This window comes from Simochromis diagramma, unplaced genomic scaffold (assembly GCF_900408965.1).
Source record: "Simochromis diagramma unplaced genomic scaffold, fSimDia1.1 OVJJ01000606.1, whole genome shotgun sequence".
Taxonomy (NCBI): Eukaryota; Metazoa; Chordata; class Actinopteri; order Cichliformes; family Cichlidae; genus Simochromis; species Simochromis diagramma.
This window is the reverse complement of record NW_024387233.1, coordinates 1,220,122-1,245,952: the sequence shown is the minus strand read 5'-3', so window position 1 is coordinate 1,245,952 and position 25,831 is coordinate 1,220,122. Positions and strand designations below refer to the sequence as shown.

The window sequence follows — 25,831 nt, the reverse complement described above, 5'->3', positions numbered from 1 at the left end:
GATAGAGAGGCGTGGCCGTATCTGAGACGTTATCAGCCTGCAGGGAGCGTACGACTGTCAATGCAAAGCCCTTAGAGTCTAAAATATGTGTGCCCGTCTCAGACACTCCATCAGGCTAACACAGGGCAGATAAACTGGCTGCTGTTGTCTATTCTGGTCTTGTTATCAGTGTTATCACATTCAGAGCTCCTGGGTGCCTTTCTGCCCTCCTCCTTCTTTGCTGCAACATATTCAGACTGATTTTATTCTCTTTGAAGAACACAAGAAACATCCAGTTCTTCCTGTTTACCTGGTGTTAGTCCATATCCAGTGCATACAGACAAAATAAGCACAATGTTAGTCTGAAAAGGTGACACTAAAAGCTTTTTCCAACAGCAATAGACATGCACATCTTCTCCCATAATGCTGTCCGAGACAGAATGTAAAAACTGTGATAATGAACGTAACATTTTCCTGCAGGTTAAATACAAAGAAGCAGGGAAGAAGGAGGCCAGCAGCTCTCTGTATCACCAGCTCCCTGAGACTCTGGAGACGCAGCACGTTAAAGAGGTTACAGAGCTGCAGAGCGAGGTACACACATCCATTATTCACATTCACTTATCCACTTTTCATGAAGTGGAATATTAGAGCACCAAAACATTAGAGAGCTATTCCCTTCTTTCCATGTAAAATCTAATATTTAGTTTGAGTTTGTCAGAGCTGGCCGGTGTGAGCATTGTCTCTGTTTGCTGGCAGCTGTAAAGATGTGTTTAAGGACGACAGCGTGAACGTTTTTTCCTGTAAAGTCAGGTCTATGAGAACGCCGTGTCTTCACTGCTGTCTTGCATTTTTTAAGCTGAGACACTGAGTGCAGCGTTACTCCTCAAATATTTAATAAATGAGTCATATTTTGCACTTTGAAGACGCTCAGCTGAATGTCCGGGATATTTCCAATGCTGTTTGTAACAGTGAGACCTTGTCTGCATGATGTCACTGAGGAACAGAAGTCTTTGTAAAGAAACTCAGATATTCAGCAGAAAAACAAGTTAGAACTGAGAATCTGTAAACAGCAGAGTTTATGATTAATTCTCTGGTTTGGAGGTTAGATCTCTGTAATCACTGCTGAATTTGTTTTCATTTCATAGTATAGCAAGTAAGTTCAGTCAGACGCTCAGCCAAAGCCCATCTTCAAACTTTTAGAGTGAATCTTTGAACTGCTGTGGTGCAGGTGTGGTGCAGGTGTGGTGCAGTCCTACAGGACAGTGACTGATGAAGGGGAATAACAAGAGGAAGGTGTCATTGCAGCCAGAGCAGTGTTTGTACTCAGGAAGTCAAACGGAGGGAGGAGATTCTTCCAGAAGATATTCCCCTTTTCCGGGGTTGTTAGGATAGAAGTGGAGACCATACTGGGATGAGATCATGGACTGTTTATAAAAGATGGACATAGCCACTATGATGTCACCCAGTGACTGAAGCCTCAGCATTAATGTTTTGGCTCCCACCGTGTTATTTTTTGGTTAACAAAAGTGCTTATATCTAAACAGCAGGATGGGCTGCTAAGTAATTAAAGTTAGCAAGCTAGCCGTACAGGTGCATTGCACAGATAGAGATACCTGCTAGTTACTGCTAACATCCAAATAAACTGAACCACATCCATATTATTTATCAGATAATTGCATGAAAAAGCCCCAAAAGGCTCCAGTTCAGTGATTCCACACAGCCGAGGTGAGGGCTCGTAGACAGCTTGCAGCTACGCATCTGTCAGCCAGAGCATCCTGTAACATGACATAACTTTCAGTATTCATAAAGTTTAAACAAGTGAGTTAAAAACCCTCAACAGCTGCGTCTGTTTCTGCTGTAAAATGAACATTTCTTATGACTGACTCGTTTATAGAGCCAGCTTCAATTAATAATAATAATAATAATAGATTGCATTTATTTAGCGCTTTTCAAGACCCTCAAAGCGCTTTACAATTCCACTGTTCATTCACTCTCACATTCACACACTGGTGGAGGCAGCTACAGTTGTAGCCACAGCTGCTCTGGGGCAGACTGACAGAAGCGAGGCTGCCATATCGCGCCATCGCGATATGGCCATCACCAGTAGGTCGTAGGTGAAGTGTCTTGCCCAAGGACACAACGAACAAGATAGAGCTGAGGATCAAACCGGCAACCTTCCGGTTACAAGATGAGCTGGTCACTAGAGGAACTGCAGGTTTTTGGCAAAGGTGACTTCATGTTATGTTGTTGTCTTTCTGTTATTGGAGTTTTCTGTCTATTTGTCACTAGCTTGAAACGTTCTTTATAGTAGTTTCTATAATTTAATTGAGGTGTTTTTAATCAGCAACAAATCACAACAACGTTGGCCTCATGGCACTTTATTCTGAAAGGTAAAGACCCGACAGTATTGCGGAGAGAACCCCAGCAATCAAGTGACCCCCTGTGAGCAGGCACATTGTGATTGTGGGAGAGAAAAAGTCCCTTTGAAGGGAAAGATCCTGTGAGTGACGAGAAAGAGAAAAGAGCAACAGGTGGATACTTACCTACATGTACTTTCTGCAGTGAATAGAGCTGCATGGGCATAACCAATAAAGGACTTTAATCTTTATCTTATTGCACACATTGTAATATTATCATTATGAATCACTCAGTATGCCACCCTCTGGTGCTGCACTTTATTTGTTTTATTTAGATTCTGAATAATGCACAGCTGCTTTTGTTTCCAACAAATGAACAGGTTGCATTTTATTTTAGTCGAGTTCAGTTTCCTGAGTCACGCTGTAACGTTTAGAGCTGTGCAGCAATAAAGCTGTCATCCTTAAATTAAAGGGCCTTTGTTTTATTATCTCTGGATCATAAAGCTGTGTTTGTGATGCAGGCAGGATCCAACATCAGCAGCTCTGTAGGACCTGAAGTGAAACAGTTTTTACGAACAGCGCAGAGGTCAGTTCTGTGTAAATGAAGCATTTCCATAAAACTGAGACACCAGCTGCTGCTGCTGTTACTCATCTGTTCAATCTGAGACCAGCGAGCGTGTCACAGAAAACTGACATTGAACAATAAAAAGAAACTAGAAAGCGAAAATTTCAGAACAAATTTTAAGTGTGCCTATGCCGCTGCCAATGAGTGTAGTTTGCCTTTAATGTGGTGTAATTAGTGCAGGTTGCCATTTATAACACTAGGGGGAGCAATATGCAACATGAGCATAGTTTGCTATTTATACCACAAGAGGGAGGGAAATTGAATACAGCTGATTTTCAAGTTAAAGAAAAGTAAGCTGTATTGTGATCTCTGCTAGATGCAGTGCAGCATACAGAGATGAGAGAAAGATGCTCCAGTTACACCATTACAAAAGAAGTTAATAGATATAAAAGAAATAAAAGAAATTATGTTTAAGTCTGAGGTGTTCAAGAGAAGTTACAATTTAAACGACTCAAAACTGTAAAATCTAAAGTGAACAGTTTAACAGATTGTAAACCAAAGTAAGTTTTTCTTGGTAGAAAAAAAAAAAAAAAGTCCATTAAGCGGTATTCAATTTGTATTTCAAAGGTATTTTAATGTGAAAAGGGAAAATACCACATGCAAATTTTGAAATTTCCCCTTGTGGGACTAATAAAGGTATCTTATCTTATTCAAATTATATTTTGTACAAATACCATTTACAATAATGTATTCCATTTAAACATGATATTTAGATTGTGGTAAACAGCAAAGCAACATAAAATAAGGAAAAAGGAAACCATTCAAGTAACTTTATATTATGAACCGAAGAGTAAGGCAAAAGAATAAATGAAAAGCATACAAGCATTAATGTATATACATAAACCCAACAATCATGACCCCCTATGAGCAAGCACTTTGGCGACAGTGGGAAGGAAAAACTTTTGACCTTTTGACAGAAAGAAACTTCCGGCAGAACCAGGCTCAGGGAGGTGCAGCCATCTGCCGCGACCGGTTGGGGTGAGATGTAAACAAATCAAAAACCGTCCACAGAGCTACAGGGGGCACACTGGGATCACAACAGCAGCCATAGAGGCTTCTTTATTCTCTGTGCACACAACTTTTTATAAATGGCGAAAGATGCAGTGGTAGCCATTTTGTGTCTCTGGTACTGGGCACAGCGCTGTATATGGTGCAGTCTGAATTGTGAGTCATTGTGATACCTGGCATGAATTGATTTTTTTTGTTTGTGCCTGTAGTTTGGATCAGATGCATATTTTGTTCTTATGTATGCCCTCTTCCTTTCTCTGACATGATCCTCTCTGTATTTCTGGCCCATGTATTTTTTCTGTCTGCTTTGAAAGTCAGCATCCGTGTTGTACCTTTGGACCAGATATTGCTTCTGTCTGATTTTAAAGTTGGGATCCGTAGAATATCTTCTGATAATGTAGTCCCTCTTCTTTTGTTGAAAATGAGGATCACTTTGGTACTTCTTCACCTTGTGGGCTTTTATTACTCCTTGAATTTGAGGATTTGCATAATAATTTCTGTTTGATAACAGTTTTTGTTTGTGGTAATGACAGTTTACAGCATATTGAGTTTTCAAAGTCTGTAATTTTTTCATTCGAAATTTGTGTTGCATATCGTTCCCTTTCGTGCCTTTTTTTTGTGCGTCTTCTTTGCCACTTGATCAGATGAAGATTTATCTTTAGGTTCTACATTCTGCCTCTGATTTTGTTTTAGCTCGACGAATAGCTTTCCGACGACGTTGTTTATTTAATTTGCACACATTCCTTGTTGTTTCTCTTTTATTATTAAGTTCAAGATTCTCTTCTTGTTCTTTCCTGATGTTGCTTGTTGGATCGACAGATGTTTCAAGCTGATATTCACATGAAGCCATTTTGTCTTGTGATGAGTTTGAAGTATTTTCTAACATTGTCATATAGGTTTGGGCTGATTCTGGTTGAGGCACTTGCACAGTGGGATTTGTGATTTGTGGTTCATCATTTTGTGGTGATGATGTAGCTGTTGCTCCTGTTGACTGTGCAGGCTGTTCGTTGTGAGTGCTGACTCTTTTGAGAGAAACAGGCACAAACTCATATTTTGCATACTTGCCTTGATTTTGAAAAAGGTTATGCAAGTGGGTGATCAGGTCATCCACATGAGTGAAAGTGAGCATGACTGCTGTTCCATTTGGCTCAGGTAAACCTGCTGCACTTCTTGAATGTGAATCAAATAATCCATACCTCCCAGATTTGTCACGGAAAACTGCAATGCACTGAGGTGAGACCATGAGCAAAGCATAGTTCACATCTGTTGACAGACATACAAGGCGACTAGCAAGAGGCAACCACCACTCTTTTCTTTGATAAGTTTTGTCTGGTGTTTTCAGGTATCCATACCTTATGTTGTCCATTTTCACACTGTAGACATTTATGTCGGTATGAACTTCTTTGGGCAGGTCTTCCATGGTCAGATGATCTTGTGTATAACACCTCTCCTGCTGAAGATTTGTTTTAATCCAACAGTAGAGTGCATCTCCCTGTTCAAGCACCTTATCAAGTCGGGCTGTGTTGAACTGGTGTTCCTCATTAAGGTAGGCCAGGAATGTGAGGGCATTACATGTGCACTGATGATTTCGAGAGAATTCTGTGTACCTTTGTGTGTGGAAATCATCAGTTGCCCAGACTCGTTTTGCTGGTGGACGAGTGTCTGAAATCTGATAATGGGTTACATACAGTTAATCAAAATTATAAAACCTACTAACAGAGTTGAAACAGAGTGTAACACTGGATACTTTAAAGAAAACATGAAACAGTAGTGGTTACTAAACTTACAAAGCAATAAAAAAAGAAAAATCCCTGCTGTTTGCATAATGGTGAGATGTAACCATTAATATGTCTATAACATGTAATTGTCTGTTGTAAATTCTTAATAAGAGGAATATTTTTTTGATATTTACCTTGATACCTGGGGAACATAAGGAGGTGGGTCTATCCTGTGTTTCCAAGGATAACCTGGCTGGTGCCATCTAAACCAGGAAAAAAGGGTATAGAAGACATTAAGTGACCTGACACATTCATTTCATTTAAATGCTCTGCATACCATGCACTATTATGCCAGTTGTGTGATATTATAACAAAAAAATCACAAACTGTATGGGTAGGCATTCTTAACTGTCTCAAACGTGTTTAGAAAACTGTTCAACTGTTTGTGATCACTACCATATCTTCATTACCTGGTCAGATGGAAAACTACTGACTGCCTCATCTTGGTTGTGGCCAGTGAGCATTGGGACAGCAGGATCGACCAGGTCAAGTTGTTTCCAGCGCTTCTTTTGTGCCTGGGATCTTTTATTTTTTCTCGGCATCTGGTAGAATGTCAGCATAAAAACAGAATATTAATTGTTGGCATTTAAAGCATGTGAACAGACCGAGCTTTCATTATAAGTCAAGCAAAATAACCAGGTAGCTGCATTGGTAGCCAAAAGATTTTACACTGAAGTAAATGGACAAACAGTAAACAAATCAATAATTCTGATGTTTACCAGCAATTTGTTATTTTAACCCTCTGATACATTGATAGGCAAGATGACTACAAGAACCCAAAAAAATAAAAAAATTAAAAAAAAATCTCTTTTCTTTAAATAGACATATTGATAGTGTCACTACCCGGTCTTAAGGCTTTGTTAAGTAAAGTTCCATAACAGTTTGTATTAGAGATGGCACGATACCACTTTTTAATGTCCGATACCGATATCATAAATTTGGATATCTGCCGATACCGATATGAATCCGATATAGTGTTTTTTAATCAACAAAACTGTTTTTTTAAATATCTTGCTGCATTTTGTATAAGTTCATACTCAAGTTTAAAACAACAACTACACTAAAGCTATTCTGTTATACCTGTATGCAAAAAAAAATATTTCATAGTTCAGCAATACTGATCAATCTAATAAACTTAAACCTACACCATCCTCCCTATTCTGGTATTTTAAAGAGTACTTAGTGTAAATATTAAGCAACCTAACTAATAGGGTTCCAACTCCCAGCAACAACAAAAATAAATAAATAAAAAATAGGGAACCACCCCTCACGCTCCACCTCATGATGCTTAATCGACGTAATCAACCTTAATTTGATGCAGTGTGAAAAAAAAATGCACAGAAATCAATTATTTTTCAAGAAATATTAAATAGATTCAACATCTTTCTTCAACAAAATTGCAGACTGCACAGATGGTACCTTCCCAAAGGAAAATGTACTATAGCTTACTAGGGTATATTAGACTTAATAGTTACTATATACAGTAATGGACTTCTATTCCTTTTACATCAAATTAAAACTTTGGGTGTCAGATAATTATTTATTAAAAGCTTGACATTTTAAATGAGAATAAGAAAGAAAAGTATGTCTTTGTGCCCCCTTTTCCCTGTTAATGCCCTATCGGCCCCCCTGGCTAAACTTTGCTAGATCCGCCCCTGCACAGTGACCGGCGTCAGCTACGTAGAAAAAGATCCTCGAGTAGAAAGTAATATTAAATACATTCTAACAACAGCTGATCAAGCTTAAACGTGCTGCTGTTGTTCAGCCGCTGGTTTCCTCTTTCTGGTGCAAAGTGGGCCAAAAACAAACAAGAGAGACGGACTCGCGACAGAAAAGCCGATCAGCTGATCATTAAGCAGTTTCATGATTGAAGTAGCAGCAAGAAGAGGCAGTCGCTCCATATATCGCTTGTTAAGCTTAACGCAGGAATGCTTTACAAACATTCAGAGATGGACTTACGCACTTGCTTTACTTCTCTCGGGGATAACTTTGTCGGAGATGAAATGCCGGGTTGCTAGCGAAGCTCCAAATGCTATCCAGACCACCGACAGGTCCCGCATGCCACAGCCGCTCTATCACGTGATGCACACTGCTCCGACGTGCTAACGTTCTGAGGTGAGTTACGGCGTGTTGCAAGTTTTGTGAGGTGCTTTCGTGATATTTAATGGATCGGATTACATTTTTTATTTTTCTCCGATATCCGATCCAATAATTTAGGTCAGTATCGGACCGATACGGATACGTAATATCGAATCGGTCCATCTCTAGTTTGTATATTGTAATTGGGAAAGTGATTACCCGGGTATTTTTGAAAACGCAGATTTTTCTATGCGTTTGCACCTTTCGTCCACACATAAATGGCGTTTTTGGTCACTGAAAACGGAGATTTTTAAAAACTCCGGCCAGGGTGGATATTTTCTAAAACTCCGTTTTTGCATTTACGTGTGGACGAGAAAAACGGAGAAAACGCAGCGTCGAAGATGTGCGCCTTTTTTGACGTCACAGTGTGCACCACGTTCTTGTTTCGGTGAAATTAATTTCTACAATACTGTTAATTCTACTTTCTGCAGTGTTTAAATGCTTACATATACACACAGTTACTGTCCCTCCACACATACGGAGAGACGCGTGCCGGTCAAAGAATACGGTACGATGTCTTAGAAAATCACTTCTAAGGTCAATTTCAAACCGGAGGAGGGACGGAGACTCTTACCTTCGCTGAATTGCCGCTAACTAGCTTTAGCATCATGATCAACCCACTAGGCAGACAAAGAGCGGCGTGAAACGCGATCGATAAAAAAAAAAAAAAAAAAAAAAAAAAAACATCACTTTCAAAGCTAAATTTCAAAGCAGAGACAGAGAGATACACTTGCCTTGTCAAAGCTTACGCTGTCTTACCGAACAATTCAGAAAACCACGTTCAAAAGTCAATTTCAAACCGGAGGAGGGGCGGAGGGGCTTACCTATTCTCAATAGCCGCTAACTAGCTTTAGCATCGTGCCGAGCTACACCACGAGACAAAGAAATCACCTAGACACACACACACAAAAAAAAAATCACTTTCGAAGCTAAATTTCAAACCAGAGAGAGAGAGAGATACGCTAACCTTGTCAAAGTAAATCACTTTCAAAAGTCAATTTCAAACCGGGAGACGCTTAATATCCGCTAACTAGCTTTAGCATCATGCCGAGCTTCACCATAAGACAAAGAAATCACCCAGACACACATAAAAAAAAAAAAATCACTTTCAAAGCTAAATTGCAAACCAGAGAGAGATACACTTACCTTGTCAAAGCTTACACTGTCTTACCAAACAATTCAGAAAATCACGTTCAAAGGTCAATTTCAAACCGGAGGAGGGGCGGAGAGACACGTGCCGGTCAAAGAATACGGTACGCTGTCTTAGAAAATCACTTCTAAGGTCAATTTCAAACCGGAGGAGGGGCGGAGACACGCGCGCCGTTGATAGTGTCGTCATTGCGTTAATCCAAATAAGGGTAGACAGGCCGTACTACTCCCGGCTTACCACTAGAGAGAGCCAACACACCACAAACGAAGTCTGTTTCTATGGGGCCAAAAGATGAATCTTTCTCATGGGCCTTGAAAAGGGCCAAAATTTGCACTAAAATCTAAATATTTAAAAAACTATAAAAGTCATAAACACCAAAAGTCATAGCATACTAGTCCAGACCCAGCCGCACAAAATGATATAACATATGCAACCCTTGTCTCAAAACTGTGCGTCACATAAGCGCGGGAAAATTTTCACTAAAATATTAATATTTGAAAAACTATAAAAGTTATAAACACCAAAAGTCATAGCACACCATTCCAGATCCAGCCGCACAAAATGCGGTAACATATATGAAGCTTGTCTCAAAACTACGGAGTGAGTTACCACACCATTCCAGATCCAGCCGCACAAAATGCGGTAACATATATGAAGCTTGTCTCAAAACTGCGGGGTGAGTTACGTGGCCAAATTTTAGGCGGAAGATTGAGAATAATAAGAATAATAAATCCGACGAATAATAATAAGTGTGCCTTTTGGCATAGGCACACTTAATGAAGTCCATCAGTGGTTTGGACTCGTTACAAACGGCTTCATGGACATCGGTCCATTCATTCACTCACTTTCAGCTCGTTCAGAGTTTCCAGTTTCACAATAAAAGTTAAAACAACAATAACCACCAAACTGGGCTGAGACGGAAATATTTCTTTATTACGATTTTTTTATGTAAACTTTATTTCTTCAGAGTTCTTGTTCTGTTTGAGTAAAAGTCAAGATCTCAAATATTTACTTGATATTTAGTTTTGCTCTCCCTGCTTTCTAGAACAAGTACAAGCAGAGCGGGAAGAAGGCGATGTCGTCCAGTTTGTACTCTCAGCTGCCGCAGACGGCCGAAACGCAGCTCGCCGCCAAGATGTCCGACATGCAGAGTGAAGTAAGATTTCAGCTGCTGTTCCCTCGGTTTCTTCTTCGCTCCTGGTTCCTCCTCGTGTCTGAATTAGTTCAGGATTGGGGGTCACTGGGCCTTAGGTCTTTCTTTTTCCCTCTGCAGTGTAAATACAAGGAGAACGGCATCAAGAGCCTCTCTCAGAGTCTCTACTCGCATCTACCAGAAACAGCCGAGACTCAGTTAGCACGAACTGTGTCTGAGCTGCAGAGTGAGGTGAGGAAAACGAGAGCATTTCATTTTTAGTTAACAGGATCATAGAGTTGTTGTGTCTGTTCTTGACTGTTAAACTAAAAGTGATTTAGTCATAAATCCATCCAAGTGTTTTATTATTACCTGCACAATAAACACAGAGGACGTAACTTTCTAAGAATCAGTGACTCAGTAGTTATTATCTTTACACCTGCAGACGCTGGTTCAAAAGTAAATCACAGTCCAAAAAGTGTCCATGTTTACGGTCTGTGAGCCGCCAATGAGACTGATGGCAACAATGTGGCTTTTTAATGTTCGGTTATGTTGTTTTGAACCTGCAAGCAAATATTCTGGCTGATGTTTTCTTTAGGCCAAGTACAAGGAGGCGAGCAAAAAGGAGGCGACCAGCTGTCTGTACCATCAGCTGCCTGAAACACTGGAGACTCAGCATGCTAAAGAGGCTACTGAGCTACAAAGTCAGGTTCGAGATGTGACTGTCAGAAAAAAATTCAAGAGATTTACGGCTCTTTATTGACTTTGTGCAAGCATCATTAAATCATAGCAATCTCCCTCACATGGCACATGATAAATACCTGACATACATAAGAATACAACAGGCTGACACGTATTATAAAGTACATATTTTCCATACCAATATCAGTGCTGTTATTCTCATTTATCTGTGAATTTTATCCACCTTTCCAGGCACCCCGGGCTTGATGTTTTTATATTTTTAAAAACTGCAGTTTCTGCCAAATAATAATCCATCTGTTTTGAGAGGACTGGAGTGAGGAGCCAAATACAGACACCAAAGCAGATGGAAGTAACAGAAGTCAAGCTTTTATTTCAGTTTATAGAAAAAAGTTCCAAAATTATCAAAGTCCAGAAGGTGAAGTAACACAGATATCCAAGAAGTAAACACGAAGAAACATGGAGCGAATAACAGCAAGAAACAGGGCTGCACATAAAGACGCCTCAACAAGAATATAGATAGTCTGGTACACGGCTGCCGACTCAGGAGGTAGAGGAGGGCATCTACTGATCAGAAGGTCGGTCGTTTGATCCTTGGCTCCCTGTAGTCTGCATGTCAAACATCCTCGGGCAACATATTAACCCCAAGTTGCTCTCGATGCATCCATCGGAGTGTGAATGTGTGTGAATGTAGTTAGTAAGCACTGAAAAGCAAAGAAGAAAGTGCTTGTGTGATTGGATGAATGTGCTCTTTGAGTACTCGGGAGTGTAGAAAAGCACTATATAAGAATCAGAGCGTTTACTGCTTACACAAAGAGACGCAGGAAGAACGCCGGTTAAAACAATCAATGACACGTGAGGCAAGTTCGTTACAACAGCAGGAAAACAGAGTTATTAAAGAAAGAAAACAACAGAAAACTTAGTTTGAAAAACAAAAAGACTGGAATAAAATCCACAGGAGGCAACAAACATTTCCACAGAAAAAAGGAGGAAAAGACTGAATAAGAAAGTCAATACGTACATTTTTCTACATGTTCATGTACACGCACAAATTTGGCATCGCTGTACACCAAAAACATTAATGCAGTCAGATCAGTTTTGTTCCCGTCACCATTCTGTTTCTTATATGAAAATAATTATTGTGGTTTTTTTGCAGTAGTTCAGACGTTTAAACTGACATTTAAAGGATAAAGTCCTGAAAATGATTTCATGTTTAAACGTTTTGAAAAGGCCTCAAGTTGGAGAAATGATTTCTGAAAAAGAGAAATAAAATTAAAAAATAATGTTGTTGTGTCAGGATTTTATGGCAGATTTTGTTTGTGTACTTTTTTGTACACGAGGGTGTCAAAAGGGTGCAAAATTTCAGGAGGCCACAAGAGTTAAGTTGAACCCCCTCCACACACACACACACACACACACACACACACACACACACACACACACACACACACACACGAAAACCAGGTACTAAAATAAAACCTCAAAACTCCACGAGTGCAATTAAATAAACACATCAATGCAAATAAATGTGTCAATTATTATTTCAAATCAGAATTAATTCATTAAATATAAAATAATGACTTAAATGTAGAATAATGTTGTTTAAAACATTTAATACAGTATTTATCTGTTTACAATTGTATTTAATTAATTTCACTTTTAATTGATGATTTAGTGTTTGAAGTTTTGGTATCGGGTTTAAATTGTCAGGTGTTTGTTTGTTTGTTTGTTTGTTTGTTTGTTTGTTTGTTTGTTTGTTAGCAAGTTCGGGGTCCATTTTTGATTTCGTTCGGCTGAGTTTGAGTAGTTTCTGTCTGTGTCTACCATTTTTTCTGCATCGATTTTTTTTTTTTTATTGAGCTTGACTTTGATCGTTCTCCCGCTCATATAAAACGTCTGTAGATAGAACAAATTCTGACTTTTTTGTGTAGATTTTTTTCTGTTACGGTGTATGATTAACCGAGTATGTCTCTGCTCTCCAGGTGAAATACAAGGACGGTAAGAAGGAGCTGAGCACCAACCTGTACTCACTGCTGCCTGAGACAGAGGAGATCAAGTTTGCTAAAGCAGTGACGGAGCTTCAGAGTGAGGTGGGCGGACGTCCGCAACGTGTAACAACATGTTGGTCCAATAGTTTCACTGCAGCTTGTTCTGTTTCATAAAATTGCTAAAAAAAAAAAAATCCCAGTGATTCATTGTGTTGATGTTGTTACAACATCCTAATTTACTGTTCTCATTTTTCTCTGGACACTTTTTCATCATCTGACTCTGCATGTTTGTGCGCTGCAGAATAAATACAAGCAGAAAGGCAGACAGGAGATCAGCAGCAGTGTTTTCCATCAGATGCCGGAGACCAAAGAGATGGAGTTTGTTAAGCACATCTCAGAACTTCAGAGCGAGGTGAGCTGCAACATGCACCAGATTTACTCATTTACACCTATTTAGGTCAAATTTGACAAAATATGCTCCAAAACTGTGGAGTGTTTAGAAACTAACAGCCCTGTATGTTTATGTCAAGTACTGTTCTGTTCATGGTATGTAAATTTACTGCTTCTCTCAGAAATATAGCAAATATATCTCTCAATGTGTTTTTTCCTCTGTGCGTCTGGCTCTTCTAGTCAAAATACAAGAAGGACAAAGAGGATCTGCCCAACACTTTGTACTCGCTGCTGCCTGAAACTCTGGAGACTCAGTTTGTTAAAGAGATGGCTGAGACACACAGCGAGGTGGGAGCTGTGTGTGTTCACAGTTTGATTGCACATTGAAAATTAAGCATGTATAAAAATAAATCAAATACAACTCTGTGAATGTGGGGAATAAAAAAGCTTTCCGTGTTTGCTGTTTTTGCTGGTAACATTTTACTAACGTCTGGCTTCATGAACTTACTGTAAAAAAATCATAAATATGGAGGTCTTTAATTTGGATTTAGGCTGATTTTCTTTCTGTCAGCTTTTTCAGTTTTAGAATTGAGTGTCATCTGCAAACAGCTGTATATTCTGTGCTCCCCGTGCTCCAGGCCTGCATGCTGCATACTTCTGTTATAAAGATGTCAGTGCAAGCTCCAAATCTATTCAAACACAGACAGAATCAGATGCAGTGTGAGGTGCAGGCGTGTGCTCAGTGACACTGAGCAGTTATTAATCTCCTGTCTTGTTTTCATCACCCAGAATAAATACAAAGAGGCGGGTAAGAAGGAGATGGTGAAGTGTCTGTACTCTCTGCTGCCCGAGACCAAAGAAACTCAGCATGCCAAGGAGCAGAGCCAGCTGCACAGCGAGGTACATTTAAACATGCAGCCACTGCTCTCTGAACCTTCATGAGCATGTTGTGAGTCAGCAGCAGGTTCGCTTTACAGGCGGGATTGTTCCCGTTTGCTGTTTTTGAACAAGGCAGGGCCAAATATCACGACACACTTCCTTTGAAGTACCGGTGTCTTGATACAGAAGTGCTGATGTTGTATTTATAACACACATTTAATCGTTTTGTGAATGTTTGTGCAGCTCTGGTTGGAGACTGTCTCTACCTTTCAGATTCTTATTACAAATGCAGAACAAGTTAACAGTGAGATTTACCTGCTTTTCAGATTTTCTGTGCATTACAGTATCATTGGCGTGAAGGTTTTTTGCTATGATAACAGTGTTGTTTCTTATAAAAAGGATGTTTGTGTAGTAACAGAAAAAATCTATTTAAAGTTTTATGGTTGATCATTGAGTTTTCAGGCAGGATTTGCTTTATTTTTGCCCCATGGGATCACGGGGGAGCAGCACATGGGAACAACTGCTGTTCAGCAAACCAACAGGGCATTTCCATTTGTTTACCTGTACACATGTGCTGCTGCACTTTATGTTGTTTTTTAATCAGGCTGTAGCTCGGTGCAGTGTTTCCAGTTTAGAGATGAAAATCATTAAAATCAGCTTAACTGTGTAAGTCAGGCAGGCGTCATTACATTCTGTTAGACCTCAGCACACACAACTGTTGTGATCATATTTTTTGAGCAGATTTATGATGCATCAGCCTCATAATAATAAATATTTCATTATGAAATCTCTAATTATGCAGAACTTTAAAATAAATGCTGGTGAGACAGCAAAGCAAAATGCTGCACTGCTTTTTTAAAAGACGTCCTGATGTGGTCGGCGTCTGTTGATGTGGTTCACGTGTTTGTGTCGCAGAAAGCTTACAGGGAGGAGAGCAAGAAAGAAGCTGGCTGTAGTCTCTATGCCCAGATGCCCCAAACCATCGAGACCGTGTTTGCCAAAGAGCTGAGCAAGACACAGAGCGATGTGAGTGTGACGCCGCCTTCACAGCATCAAGTCAGAGACACCAAATCGATATTCAGTTTAACGAGCAAACGGAGCAAACTTGAGATATAAAAGCTGAGCTTTTGAAAGAGCAACAACAGAAAAATATTGAACTTCTCTGCATGTTTTTGAGCAGCAAAGTGATGAAACGTGAACATGTTTAGACAGATGTCACACCTCTGGAATTATAATCCACTCAGAGTTCACATTTCTAACTAAAGAGCAGATGGGAGGCATTTAAACAGCAACATCCCGCGGTCCTGTGTTACACACACACACAAATACACACACAGACACACACACACAGACACGCTCATGGGAAGTGTTTTGTGAGTTGGTATCATTTTGTCTGTAGAAGCGTGAAAACAGGGAGCAGCTGTGTGGTGCTCCAGAGCCTGAGGACACAGACACTGACCTACTGTCCACCACACACACACACACACACACACACACACACACACACACACACACACACACACACACACACACACACACACACACACACAGTAGTGGCAGATTGAAGCTGATAAACTGGGACAGGCACACACTTCTCACAGACTCACTGCTGGAAACTGACACCTGTGACAGATTTTACAAACTGTCCACGAGCTGGACGCTGCTGATGTTCATGAGCATGTGATGGTGAATCTGGAGAGAGAAAGGATGACTGTGTTTCACACCTTTCAACAGTTTGGATGAGAGATGGAGGTGTTAGGACAAGATGGATAAGATGCTCGAGGAAGTATAAAAAGATAGTCAGGATTAAAAACAGAAGGAGGCAGCTGAGTGGTCAAAGGCCCGTCCATGTCCCAGCTGAGGTGTGTCAGACTTGTCCTGGTGGGTGGAGGCCTCAGGGCAGATTCCGGACACTGGAAAAGTTGTGTCTCTGTAAGCTTGGGAACACCTCCCAGGACAACAGGACATCTGTGCTTAGACTCCTGCCCCGTCACCAGTGTAGGTGGAGTTAAAGACTCAAAGAGCATCAACAGTTAAAAAGTAGGTTTTATTTCAGTGGAAGATATGAACAAACTGCAGCAGAGAAAGGTCTTCAGCAATCACTGAAAGCTGTGCAAAACTCAAATTCTCTTCAGGATGTGACTGATGTGATGCACAATCATGGTCTTAGTGAGAGCTCTGATGTAGCTGTCTAAAGACATTTGGCACAAAATGCATGACGCAGCCTGCTCTCCTGTCTTTGTCCCGGCTGTGTTTACAGCCTGTCTGCTCCAACTGATTTGCACATGCTCACAGACAGCTCCACCAGCAGGGTAGCAGGAAACTTGTAATTGCTCATGATTGTACAGAGACCTGCTTTTGCTATTTTCTACATTAAGCTGAGCAAAGACTTTAAATTGTTATGCAAACTGTTGCTGCATCTTGCACTTGAAATAGCCGTATGGAAATAGTCAGGAGAGGAAAATATGTTCACTTTAGCTCAAAAGTGAATTTTTGATTGTCTAGAAGAGTTAAATCCACTCTGTGGTGTTTTTCATTTCTGGTAACCATGAGGGATGTTTTTTACAGGCGTGACACATCGTTGGCGTGGTGTCAGTGTGAGTGGAGCAGGTGACGGTCCGGTGCATTTACTACTACAGAGAGGGCGTCATGTGTTCCACCTCCTGGACGCTCTGCCCTGTCTGTCTGTTTGTTTGTCTTTTCCCAGCATGTCAGCGTGTGTGAACTGGACAGTTTTCAGCTATGTGCTACATGTGACCTGATTCTGCTCAAACTGTCTGAAGTGCTGGTGCAGAACATGAATTTCTCTGTTTATTGTACGGATGTTACACATGAGGGGAATTGTTTGGTGTCAATCAGCCCCGAGGGCAGAAAATCAAAGCTTTGGGTAATCTGGGACGCGGGCCTGATCCTCCTCTGGTTTCATGTCTGCTGACCGAGCAATGCAACGCTAACTGGAGCGCGAAACGTAGACCGCCTTTACATCAGCAGCCCAGACAATCCCAGTGTCTGTAAAACCCTGAAGGAACAAACCAGGACAATACCGTCCAGTATGCTGGTTCCAGTATCAGCTCTTTCCTATAAAACCAGTTTATTAACCTTCCTACTCAAAGGGTCCAGTTTGTGGCCAATAACAGAGTCAGATCAGTTTCTTCAGTCTGTCTGTTCTTCACGCTGCGCCACATGTGCCGCAATAAAAATAAAATGAAAAGAAGAAGCTAAAAAATTCACCTCATTTAACAACAACAACATTTTATTTTCAGGCACCAGTAAAGACACTCAAGGAGACCTTACAAGCAATTAAATAACAGTTTTATCTGAACTAGTTAAAACTCATACATCACTCATTAGTTTGTCCTTGTACTCCTGATATTATATTACAAGTTTACAGATATGCAGCTGTTTTATGTTTATATGCAACATATCTAATGTTTGACAGTCTGCAGTAATTATTATTATTACAGTAATTATTATTTTCTTCACAGATTCATAGACCTTAAGCATTTTTTTAAATGTAGGACTCTTATTTCTTTATAAAGAAATGACACATTAGCAATCAGTTGGTTTTTGAAACACGATTAAAGCAAAATCCAAACAGAAGGCGGCCGGTTTATTCTGCAGGCCTTTTAACTTCACTCAGTTTTTGTATTCATTTGTGCATCACGCTGTGAATTCCTCATTTTCACAGTTGGAAGTCAGCTCGTCTTATTTTTAGACAAATGAACGAGTGCGCTTTCAGACGCAATCCAGCACCAGGATGAATTAGTCATCTGATGTTTTCCTCCCTAAATTTATCAGGCTTCTGTTTCTCTGCGTCTCTCTTTTCAAATCCTCCACATCTCCTTTTCTTCACTTATTTAATCATTTTTTCTTCCTCAGTCCTTTTTGACTCTCTTCTGTCTCTCTGTAGAAGCTCTACAAGGAGAAATATAATCGGGAGAAGGGGAAGTCCAGCTACACCAACATGAAGACGCTTCCTGAGGTGGAGCACGCCATGGAGGTCAACAAGAAGCAGAGTGAAGTAAATATTTACCTGTCCGTCTGAATCAGTGATACAACAGCTGTTATGCAACGTTTGTTCGTATAACTGTGCCGACAGCAGCTCATCAGCAAACTTAACAGTTTCTCTATTAAATTACAGTAAAACACAACAAGTAGCTGTTATTTTGCAGTGCATCTGCCAAACCACTGTTCATGTTTTACTGTACTCTGCTGCATAACATTGCGCTGTCTGTGATTGGTTAGGCAAGTCTGATACTGAAGCTCTGAGCTGACTGATTTTACTCGTGGCTTCACCATCACCATATTTGTGTGTTGAAACTGGATCTGACGACTGAGAGCACAACGTTTGATTAATGAGTTGTTAACCAGTGAATGTGTAACCTGGTTCATCCTTCTATCAACTCCGAGGAGAACTGTAATTAAAAATGGACATTGTGTTTTATTGAGCAATGGTGCAGCATCATTACATACAAATACAACAAGACAAACTCACAGCAGGTGATGGGAAAAGAGGCGAGTCAGCGTTTGCACAAGTCGATCAAAAATTTACTCGGCTGCATCGCAAAAAACCTCAGCTGAGATTCTCCAAACACCACCGACAATCAGCTTATTAAAGCAAGGAAGGACAACGCTTGGAGAAAACGGAATGAAATCTTTTTATTCTGAATTCTAAAACGATGCTGCCGTCAGTTTTAGAGGCGAATATTTGTGCTTTTCCAGAGCAAGTGTATGAAATCCCAAGAAGTCATCAGGAAAACGTTCTGTAAGGTACATCAAGGAAACAACAAACCTCTAACAAACTTATAGATACTGGAAGTATTTTCGCAACCAGAGGAGGCGCCACCTGCTGGCCATTAGAAGGAATGCAGTCTATGCACCGTCTATGATATTAGACCATTAGCTGTTATTTTAGTCTTTCTACAACAGTGTCCTTTAAAGGTTAATACTGTAAAATATTATTATATTCACCTGTTTAATGTGTAAAATAGATTGCATGAACAAATATGTTGGCAAGAGACATGATTTGTGGTACCAGAAGCTTTCTGTTTCCATTTATAGTCCACGATTATGTCAGAGCTAATAATAAACTGGAATAAAAGGTGGAGGAAAAAGAATCAAAGCTACCAGAGACAAACAAAGATAGTTATCATCAAAGTGCAAGTGGAAAAAGCCCCACTGAGATCTGAGACACACAAGGGAACACAGGAGCGACTGGGAAAGGACTTAATTATATGATTTTTGTGATAAAAGTGAACACTGTGGAGCTGTGCATGTGATCATCATGCACAGTGGCTTTACTCATAGTGTAGACCTTCTGTTTCCCGACAGCAGCTTTCAGTGAATTCAGCTGTTTTTTTCTGTTTTTATGACCAGTGTGTTTAACACCTGCGTTTTATTTCTGTTTTTAATTTTGAACTTCACTGCACTTTTGTTTATGTTGGTTTTATTAGAGTAACTCCTCCTTTTCTCCTTAACCTCCTCTGCTGGTCTCAGATCAGCTACAGGAAAGGTAAAGAGGAGCTTCATCACTACAACACCATCCCAGACAGACCTGACATCGTGAACGCCACCAACGCTGCTAAACTGGCCAGCGATGTAAGCGTGTGTGTGTGTGTGTGTGTGTGTGAACATGTAACCACGTTCCATCCAACACTCATTTCCATGACAACGTTCCTGTTCAGCTGCTTCTCTGAGTGGAAATGCTGATTAATTATAGAAAATGTTCTGCTCTTAACATTGAACTGTCATTATGTGCGAGTGTTTTGTAGCTTTATGGGAACGTGTGACGTGTGTGTGTTTGTATTTCTGTCTTTGTGAGGACTTGTTTTGGAAAGTGGGGACATTTTGACCCGGTCCTCTCTTTGGGACAGACCTTCAGGGGTCTCTTTGAGGTTTGGACTTAGTTTCAGGGATCCAATTTAGATAAAGACTTAAAAGTAGAAAGTATGTGTTCGGCTGTAATAACATCCACTTAGCGTTCTTTGTACTTTACAAACAGGAACTAGTAACAGCTAATTCAGTGCTAACAAATGTACACAGACAACGATGCACCAGGTTCACTAACAAGAGGGTTTGTGGAGAATACAGCAGACGTTGTACGATAATGTCAACATTTCAACTTTTTTAACAAAATAGAATTTTGACTTTATTCTCAAATTATCAATAATATATTATTTATTTATTTATTTATTTATTTATTTATTCATTCATTTATTCATTGTGTGGCCCTAATACACTGCAGCAGTTTTTAGTTTGTATTGAGGGGCTTTGTCTCTGATTGTTTTCAGTTGGGTTTACTTATTTTTTACCTGGTTTTGTTAGTATTAGATGCTGTTAATATATATTATGTGGATGATGCTGCCAAGGGCAAAATGTAAGGATTTTGGAACAGATATTACAGTTAAATCTCTTTACTCCCACTCAGACGTCTCAGTCTCAATAAATATCTGCTCCGGCGCCTCCTGATGCTTGTAAAGTTCACAGCTTTATCAAATTACCTAAAAACTGAAAGTAAAATAACTACGTTTAACTAAAATGTCTTTTCACAGCTGTTTTAATCTTTTTATATTTGTTTTATTTAGTCTTTCTTGTGTGTTTGTGACATCTACAGGTGACCTATAAGAGTAATACTAAGCAGCCCGTCTACAGTGACGAGTCTCTTCTGGCCAGAACCGACATCCAGCACGCCAAAGAGGTCTCAAAACTGGCCAGCCAGGTAACACATAGCCTTCCCAGCATGCACTAGTAGCCGCTTTGCAAGTGAGCACTATAATGTGTGGTTAAAAGACTTGAAAAAGATACACTCACATTTAACAGCTGATGTCTCTGTTTATCGCTCTCCTGCAGGTGAAGTATAAGGAGAGCTTTGACAGACAGTTAAAGGGGCAGAAACCTCAATACAACCCGCTGGACTGTGTTTCCTTCAAACAAACGCAGGCTGCTGCTGCTCTGGCCAGTCAGGTGAGTGAACCGTGGTCACATGATCAGTCACACACAGGTTGAAGTTCAAATAAAGCATGTGATGATCGTTCATCGGGTTTTTTTCTGAATGTCGGTCAGCATAGTCTAACTGGATGAGTATGAAAGTGCACCACAAAGGAAAGCTGTTAAAATGCCTGCATGTGTGTGCTGTGTAGTTTAGTGTGTCCATAGTTTTCTTTACAATTCCTTGTTTTTATTTTATGCCTAACGGGAAAGCAGTGCAGAGTGGGAACAATATTTTACTCTTTGACTTCTGTGGGCTTCATTATATTAAAGTTGGGTGTTGTTCAGATGTGGTTGTTCAGCTGGTGAAGCAACAGTATGGTTTCCCCTTCAGTCTGAAGTCGTCCCACTCTGTTTGAAAAGGGGAATAAAAAAAGAACCAGATAGTTTTATGGATTACATTAAAGCATTATGCTTTAATGTAATCATTTTAGTTACTTTTTTAGTTACTGAGTATTTGAGTATTTGTGAATCTCATCTCTGATTTTTGCGGATGATGTGGTTCTGTTGGCTTCATCGGGTGGAGGCCTCCAGCTCGCACTGGAACGGTTCGCAGCCGAGTGTGAAGCAGCGGGAATGAGGATCAGCACCTCCAAATCTGAGGCCATGGTTCTCAGCCGGAGAAGGGTGGAGTGCCCACTCCGGGTCGGGGACGAGTTCCTGCCCCAAGTGGAGGAGTTCAAGTATCTCGGGGTCTTGTTCGCGAGTGATGGGAGAAGGGAGCCGGAGATCAACAGACGGATTGGGGCTGCAGCTGCAGTAATGCAGACGCTGCACCGGTCCGTCGTGGTGAAGAGGGAGCTGAGTGTAAAAGCAAAGCTCTCAATTTACCGGTCGATCTACGTCCCTACCCTCACCTATGGCCACGAGCTGTGGGTAGTGACCGAAAGAACAAGATCGCGGATACAAGCGGCAGAAATGAGCTTCCTCCGAAGGGTGGCTGGCCTCTCCCTTAGAGATAGGGTGAGAAGTTCGGCCATCCAGGAGGGGCTCAGAGTAGAGCAGCTGCTGCTCCACATCGAAAGGAGCCAGCTGAGGTGGTTCGGGCATCTAACAAGGATGCCTCCTGGGCGCCTCCTGGGTGAGGTGTTCCAGGCATGTCCCACCGGGAGGAGGCCCCGGGGCAGACCCAGGACACGCTGGAGAGATTATATCTCTCAGCTGGCCTGGGAACGCCTTGGTGTTCCCCCGGATAAGCTGGAGGAGGTGGCTGGGGAGAGGGAGGTCTGGGCCTCTCTGCTTAGGCTGCTGCCCCCGCGACCCGGCCTCGGATAAAGCGTATGAAGATGGATGGATGACTCATTCGTTTTTTATATTTTACAGAATAATCCGATTTTTCCCCGTAGATCACCTGGAGACATTTTTTTTTCTTTTAGTCACTGAGATAATCAAGTCGAAGAGGGAAAAAGCTGTGTGTGTGTGTCGTTCTCTTTCACACACACTCACGAAAAATTCAGTCTGTTGTGTGGGCGTAACCATGGCAACCTTTCTAAGGCAAATGGAGAGGGATTGTGGGATGAAAGCTGGAGAAGTTGAAGAGGTTACACACACATGCTGGTCTATCTGCAGTTGTGAGGACATTTATTGATATAAGCATTCCTCTTTCTCTCGCTCTGAACACCATCATCACTATTAAATATTAAACAAATCTAAGCCAAATACGAGCCCAGCTCTAACATGAAACCTAAAACTACATCTGAACCTCGGGCAGCCCCCTGGAGTTCAGATGTCTTTACAAAGTCACCATAAATTTCACTCCAAACAAACAAAAAGAGAGAATAAGAGCTGAACAGTGAAAAGAAGCACCATACAAGCACAAATAGACACACACAGAGGCAGCCGTTTTCGTCCACTCACTGCCCACACAGCTGCAGAAAAGAGCCTCCCCACTTCACCGCATTACATAACAGCTTGTTGTGTTGAACGCTGCCCGGTGTTCAGGAGTGCTGCACGTTCACACAGTGCTGCATTTTTAGAAAAGCCTCTCTTTGAGACTCAGCATCATGATACATAGGCGGATCTCTGAATGCAGGTTTTTAGTAGAAGAGCTTGTTGAAAAGGGGGCTGGAACTGGAACCGATTTTGGCAACACAACTGAAGAAAACATCAAAGTAAAGTGTTATATGTGGAACTCAAAGGGAAATTTCTGTTTTTTTAATACTTCTCACGCTTTGCTGTTTCTGCAGACGGTAGAAAATGTGGCTCGTGTGATGTTCTGACCCTGAGATTGAGTTTGCTGTTTGAACAGCATGATGATGAACTGAAGCCAGAACATCTTTACTTGGCAGAGAAAGAAGAGAGCTTTACAATGACTGACCCTGATGGACATTAATGTCTGTAAAATGTCTGCTCATCTTTAACCTTTAACCAGGAAACATAATCACCACACGTCACTCTGAATCACTGTGATGCTGGATACGTTTTGGATACCAAAGGCCCCAGTAGTTCTCGAGCAAAATGGCACAGTGATTTTTTTTAACCCTCTCAGGCTCAAATGAAACTTTTTGGTGCTAATGCACAACCAAGTCCTGCAGTGGTGCTTCTGAGAAAAAAAACTCAGAAAATATGTGTGTGGGGTAATCAGGTTGTTAGTTTTTAACTGCTGCAAATCAACAACGCCTGCCTTGAGAGGGTTAAACATATGCAAACATGGAAACATGGTATATAAGGTGGAACCAGAGTTCGTACTCACCTAACAAACCACCTCGGCCACCTTGTTCAGCACAGCCTGAGGCACCTTTCTGTCTTCTTTGGATATTTCTGAATTTTGGTCCTTCGCTACTTCAATAATGTGGAGTTTCAAAGGTCAGTGTTTAAAAAAAAATAATCTGAAAATGGTCAGATACAAAGACTGAAAATGAGTGAAAAAAACCTGTTTTGAACGTTTGGAGAGCTCATTACAAGAAAGTCTGGCTCCTCAAAGAAAAAAAACGAGGTGTGGATTGAGACCTTTACAACATAAAACCTCTTTGGGAACGTTTTTTATCCCACCTTCTGCAGATTTATGACTATAACAGTCCCCTTACTCTTATTTTGATAGTTTGAGCTACAGCTAACCAGCTGTAAACGAGGCCTGGGCTTTCACGTCGTGCTTCTTTACTGTGGTCTGCAGAGTCACTGTGATGGTGGACCTCCGGATGATTAATCTGCTTCTCCAGAAAGAACCTCGTCCATGTTTAGACTTAAACATTTCTATAGCGCGAGGTTCAGTTAGCTTTGTGAAAAAAGTAGCTGGTAGAAATATCCTCAAAAGAGCTACTTCTTACTTTCTTTGAGATTTGTATTTGACATTTCAGAGCACTTTGTCAGTTGTACTTGAGTAAAGACGTTGCATCTGTACTTCAACTTTTACTAGAGTGTTTTTCTGCACTTCTTAAGTACAGAATGTCTGTACTTCTGCCCCCTCTGGCAGAGCATCACTTAAAGCTGCACAGATAAGTGAGTAAAACCAGAGTGAATGGGAACAAATAAATCTCTTTGTTTTGTGATTGCCAACCTCGCCATTCCTTAAAGGAATCACATGTGCCCTGAAATCATTTTAAAATCCCTGGAAAACCTTGAGTGCTGATATGCATTTTTCCTGTCTTCCAGGTGAAATATAAAACCAACCAGAACCAGAAACCAGACGGTTCTTCCGACCTCCCGAACCTCCTGCAGCTGGAGCACGCCCTTCACGCCACCAAGCTTCAGAGCAATGTAAGCCACATGCTGTTAGACAATAATTCAATATGTTAGACTGTCAGAGAAGAACTAGCTATGTTTCATAGAATAATAACAAAGATTATTATTTTTATTAAAGTGCTACGATGCAGCCTTCAAAATAAAAGTCTCTGCAAAGCCCATGCGGATGTTGCAGGAGTTAATAAAGAGTTTAACATCTGCTACCGACACACAATTACAATAACAGTCCTGCATTGTGCTCGTGTGTCTTTATTTATTTTATTTTAGTTCGTTGAGTGAGGACGTTGTTGGACTGGACTCGGGCTTATTCAGCCAGCCTTCTGCTTGTTGAATAAGCCTGTGCTTTATAATATATCTTGTATAATAGTGTGTGTTTGTGTATATGTGATCAGGTAGAGTATAAGAAGAAGTACGAGCAGACGAAGGCTCATTACCACACAGCTCTGCACACGGCTGAACAGCTCCACCACAAGGAGAACGCAGTGCTGCACAGCCAGGTACACACACACACACACACACACACACACACACACACACACACACACACACACACAAGCAAAGGCTTTCATTGTCTGATCATTTATAAACTTTACATTGTGTAAGTGCGTCTGATGGGTTTGTGTGCTTTGTTGTCTTCAGGTCAAGTACAGAGAGGAGTATGAGAAGAACAAAGGTCGCTCCCTGATGGAGTTTGGAGACACTCAGACCTACAAGGTGTCCAAGGAAGCACAGAAGATGCAAAGCGAGGTGAAACGTCTCTGCAGCTCTGACAGAAACAGACTTTATGTGTTTCTTTAGCTTTACACTCCAGTCAGAAGTTTCACTCTGAGCTTTGGATCCAGCAGATGAAGACTTCAGGTTTGGCGTTTGTGCGTCTTTGGTTGTAACTTTTAAACTTTTTACGTGACATGTAGCAAATAATCCAAACAATTTTGGCCTGCAGACTGGAGTGAATGAGTTTGGAGAAATTAAAGTGTTTTTATTTGCACAGAACACAGCGAGCATATATCTTCACTGCCTATTATAGAACTTTGAACAC

At 40.8% G+C, this 25,831-nt stretch overlaps 1 protein-coding gene and 3 long non-coding RNA genes across 13 annotated transcripts in view; 2 read left to right on the top strand and 2 right to left on the bottom strand.

The window, feature by feature from the left end:
* LOC120746893 (LIM zinc-binding domain-containing Nebulette-like) overlaps nucleotides 1-25,831 on the top strand; it is a 171,141-nt gene that overhangs the window by 84,728 nt on the left and 60,582 nt on the right. For 3 of the 10 annotated variants that reach the window (XM_040052419.1, XM_040052415.1, XM_040052413.1), the window contains 9 exons: nucleotides 14,035-14,145; nucleotides 15,040-15,150; nucleotides 18,035-18,145; nucleotides 19,621-19,722; nucleotides 20,738-20,842; nucleotides 20,974-21,087; nucleotides 24,703-24,807; nucleotides 25,185-25,289; nucleotides 25,432-25,652. The exons of 5 other annotated variants lie outside the window; for them this stretch is intronic. In XM_040052419.1, coding sequence (XP_039908353.1) covers nucleotides 14,035-14,145; nucleotides 15,040-15,150; nucleotides 18,035-18,145; nucleotides 19,621-19,722; nucleotides 20,738-20,842; nucleotides 20,974-21,087; nucleotides 24,703-24,807; nucleotides 25,185-25,289; nucleotides 25,432-25,590 — 1,023 coding nt within the window. In that variant the 3' untranslated portion in view covers nucleotides 25,591-25,652. Of the gene's footprint in view, nucleotides 1-459; nucleotides 571-10,081; nucleotides 10,193-10,309; nucleotides 10,421-10,766; nucleotides 10,878-12,849; nucleotides 12,958-13,156; nucleotides 13,268-13,485; nucleotides 13,594-14,034; nucleotides 14,146-15,039; nucleotides 15,151-18,034; nucleotides 18,146-19,620; nucleotides 19,723-20,737; nucleotides 20,843-20,973; nucleotides 21,088-24,702; nucleotides 24,808-25,184; nucleotides 25,290-25,431; nucleotides 25,653-25,831 lie in introns of those variants that run through there. 2 more of the 10 variants (XM_040052410.1, XM_040052407.1) reach the window with 2 other exon arrangements.
* Nucleotides 5,585-8,784, bottom strand: LOC120746896. The gene is made up of 4 exons (XR_005698964.1): nucleotides 8,711-8,784; nucleotides 6,158-6,289; nucleotides 5,882-5,950; nucleotides 5,585-5,638 (listed from the first exon to the last, which is right to left on the bottom strand). It is a non-coding gene; the product is annotated as an uncharacterized LOC120746896 (long non-coding RNA).
* On the top strand, nucleotides 9,007-9,530 carry LOC120746898. Its single transcript, XR_005698966.1, has 2 exons — nucleotides 9,007-9,085; nucleotides 9,169-9,530. It is a non-coding gene; the product is annotated as an uncharacterized LOC120746898 (long non-coding RNA).
* The window catches only part of LOC120746897, a 20,234-nt gene continuing 17,229 nt past the window's right edge, over nucleotides 22,827-25,831 (bottom strand). The window contains exon 3 of the long non-coding RNA XR_005698965.1: nucleotides 22,827-22,841. This is a non-coding gene — a long non-coding RNA (uncharacterized LOC120746897). The remainder of the gene's footprint in view (nucleotides 22,842-25,831) is intronic.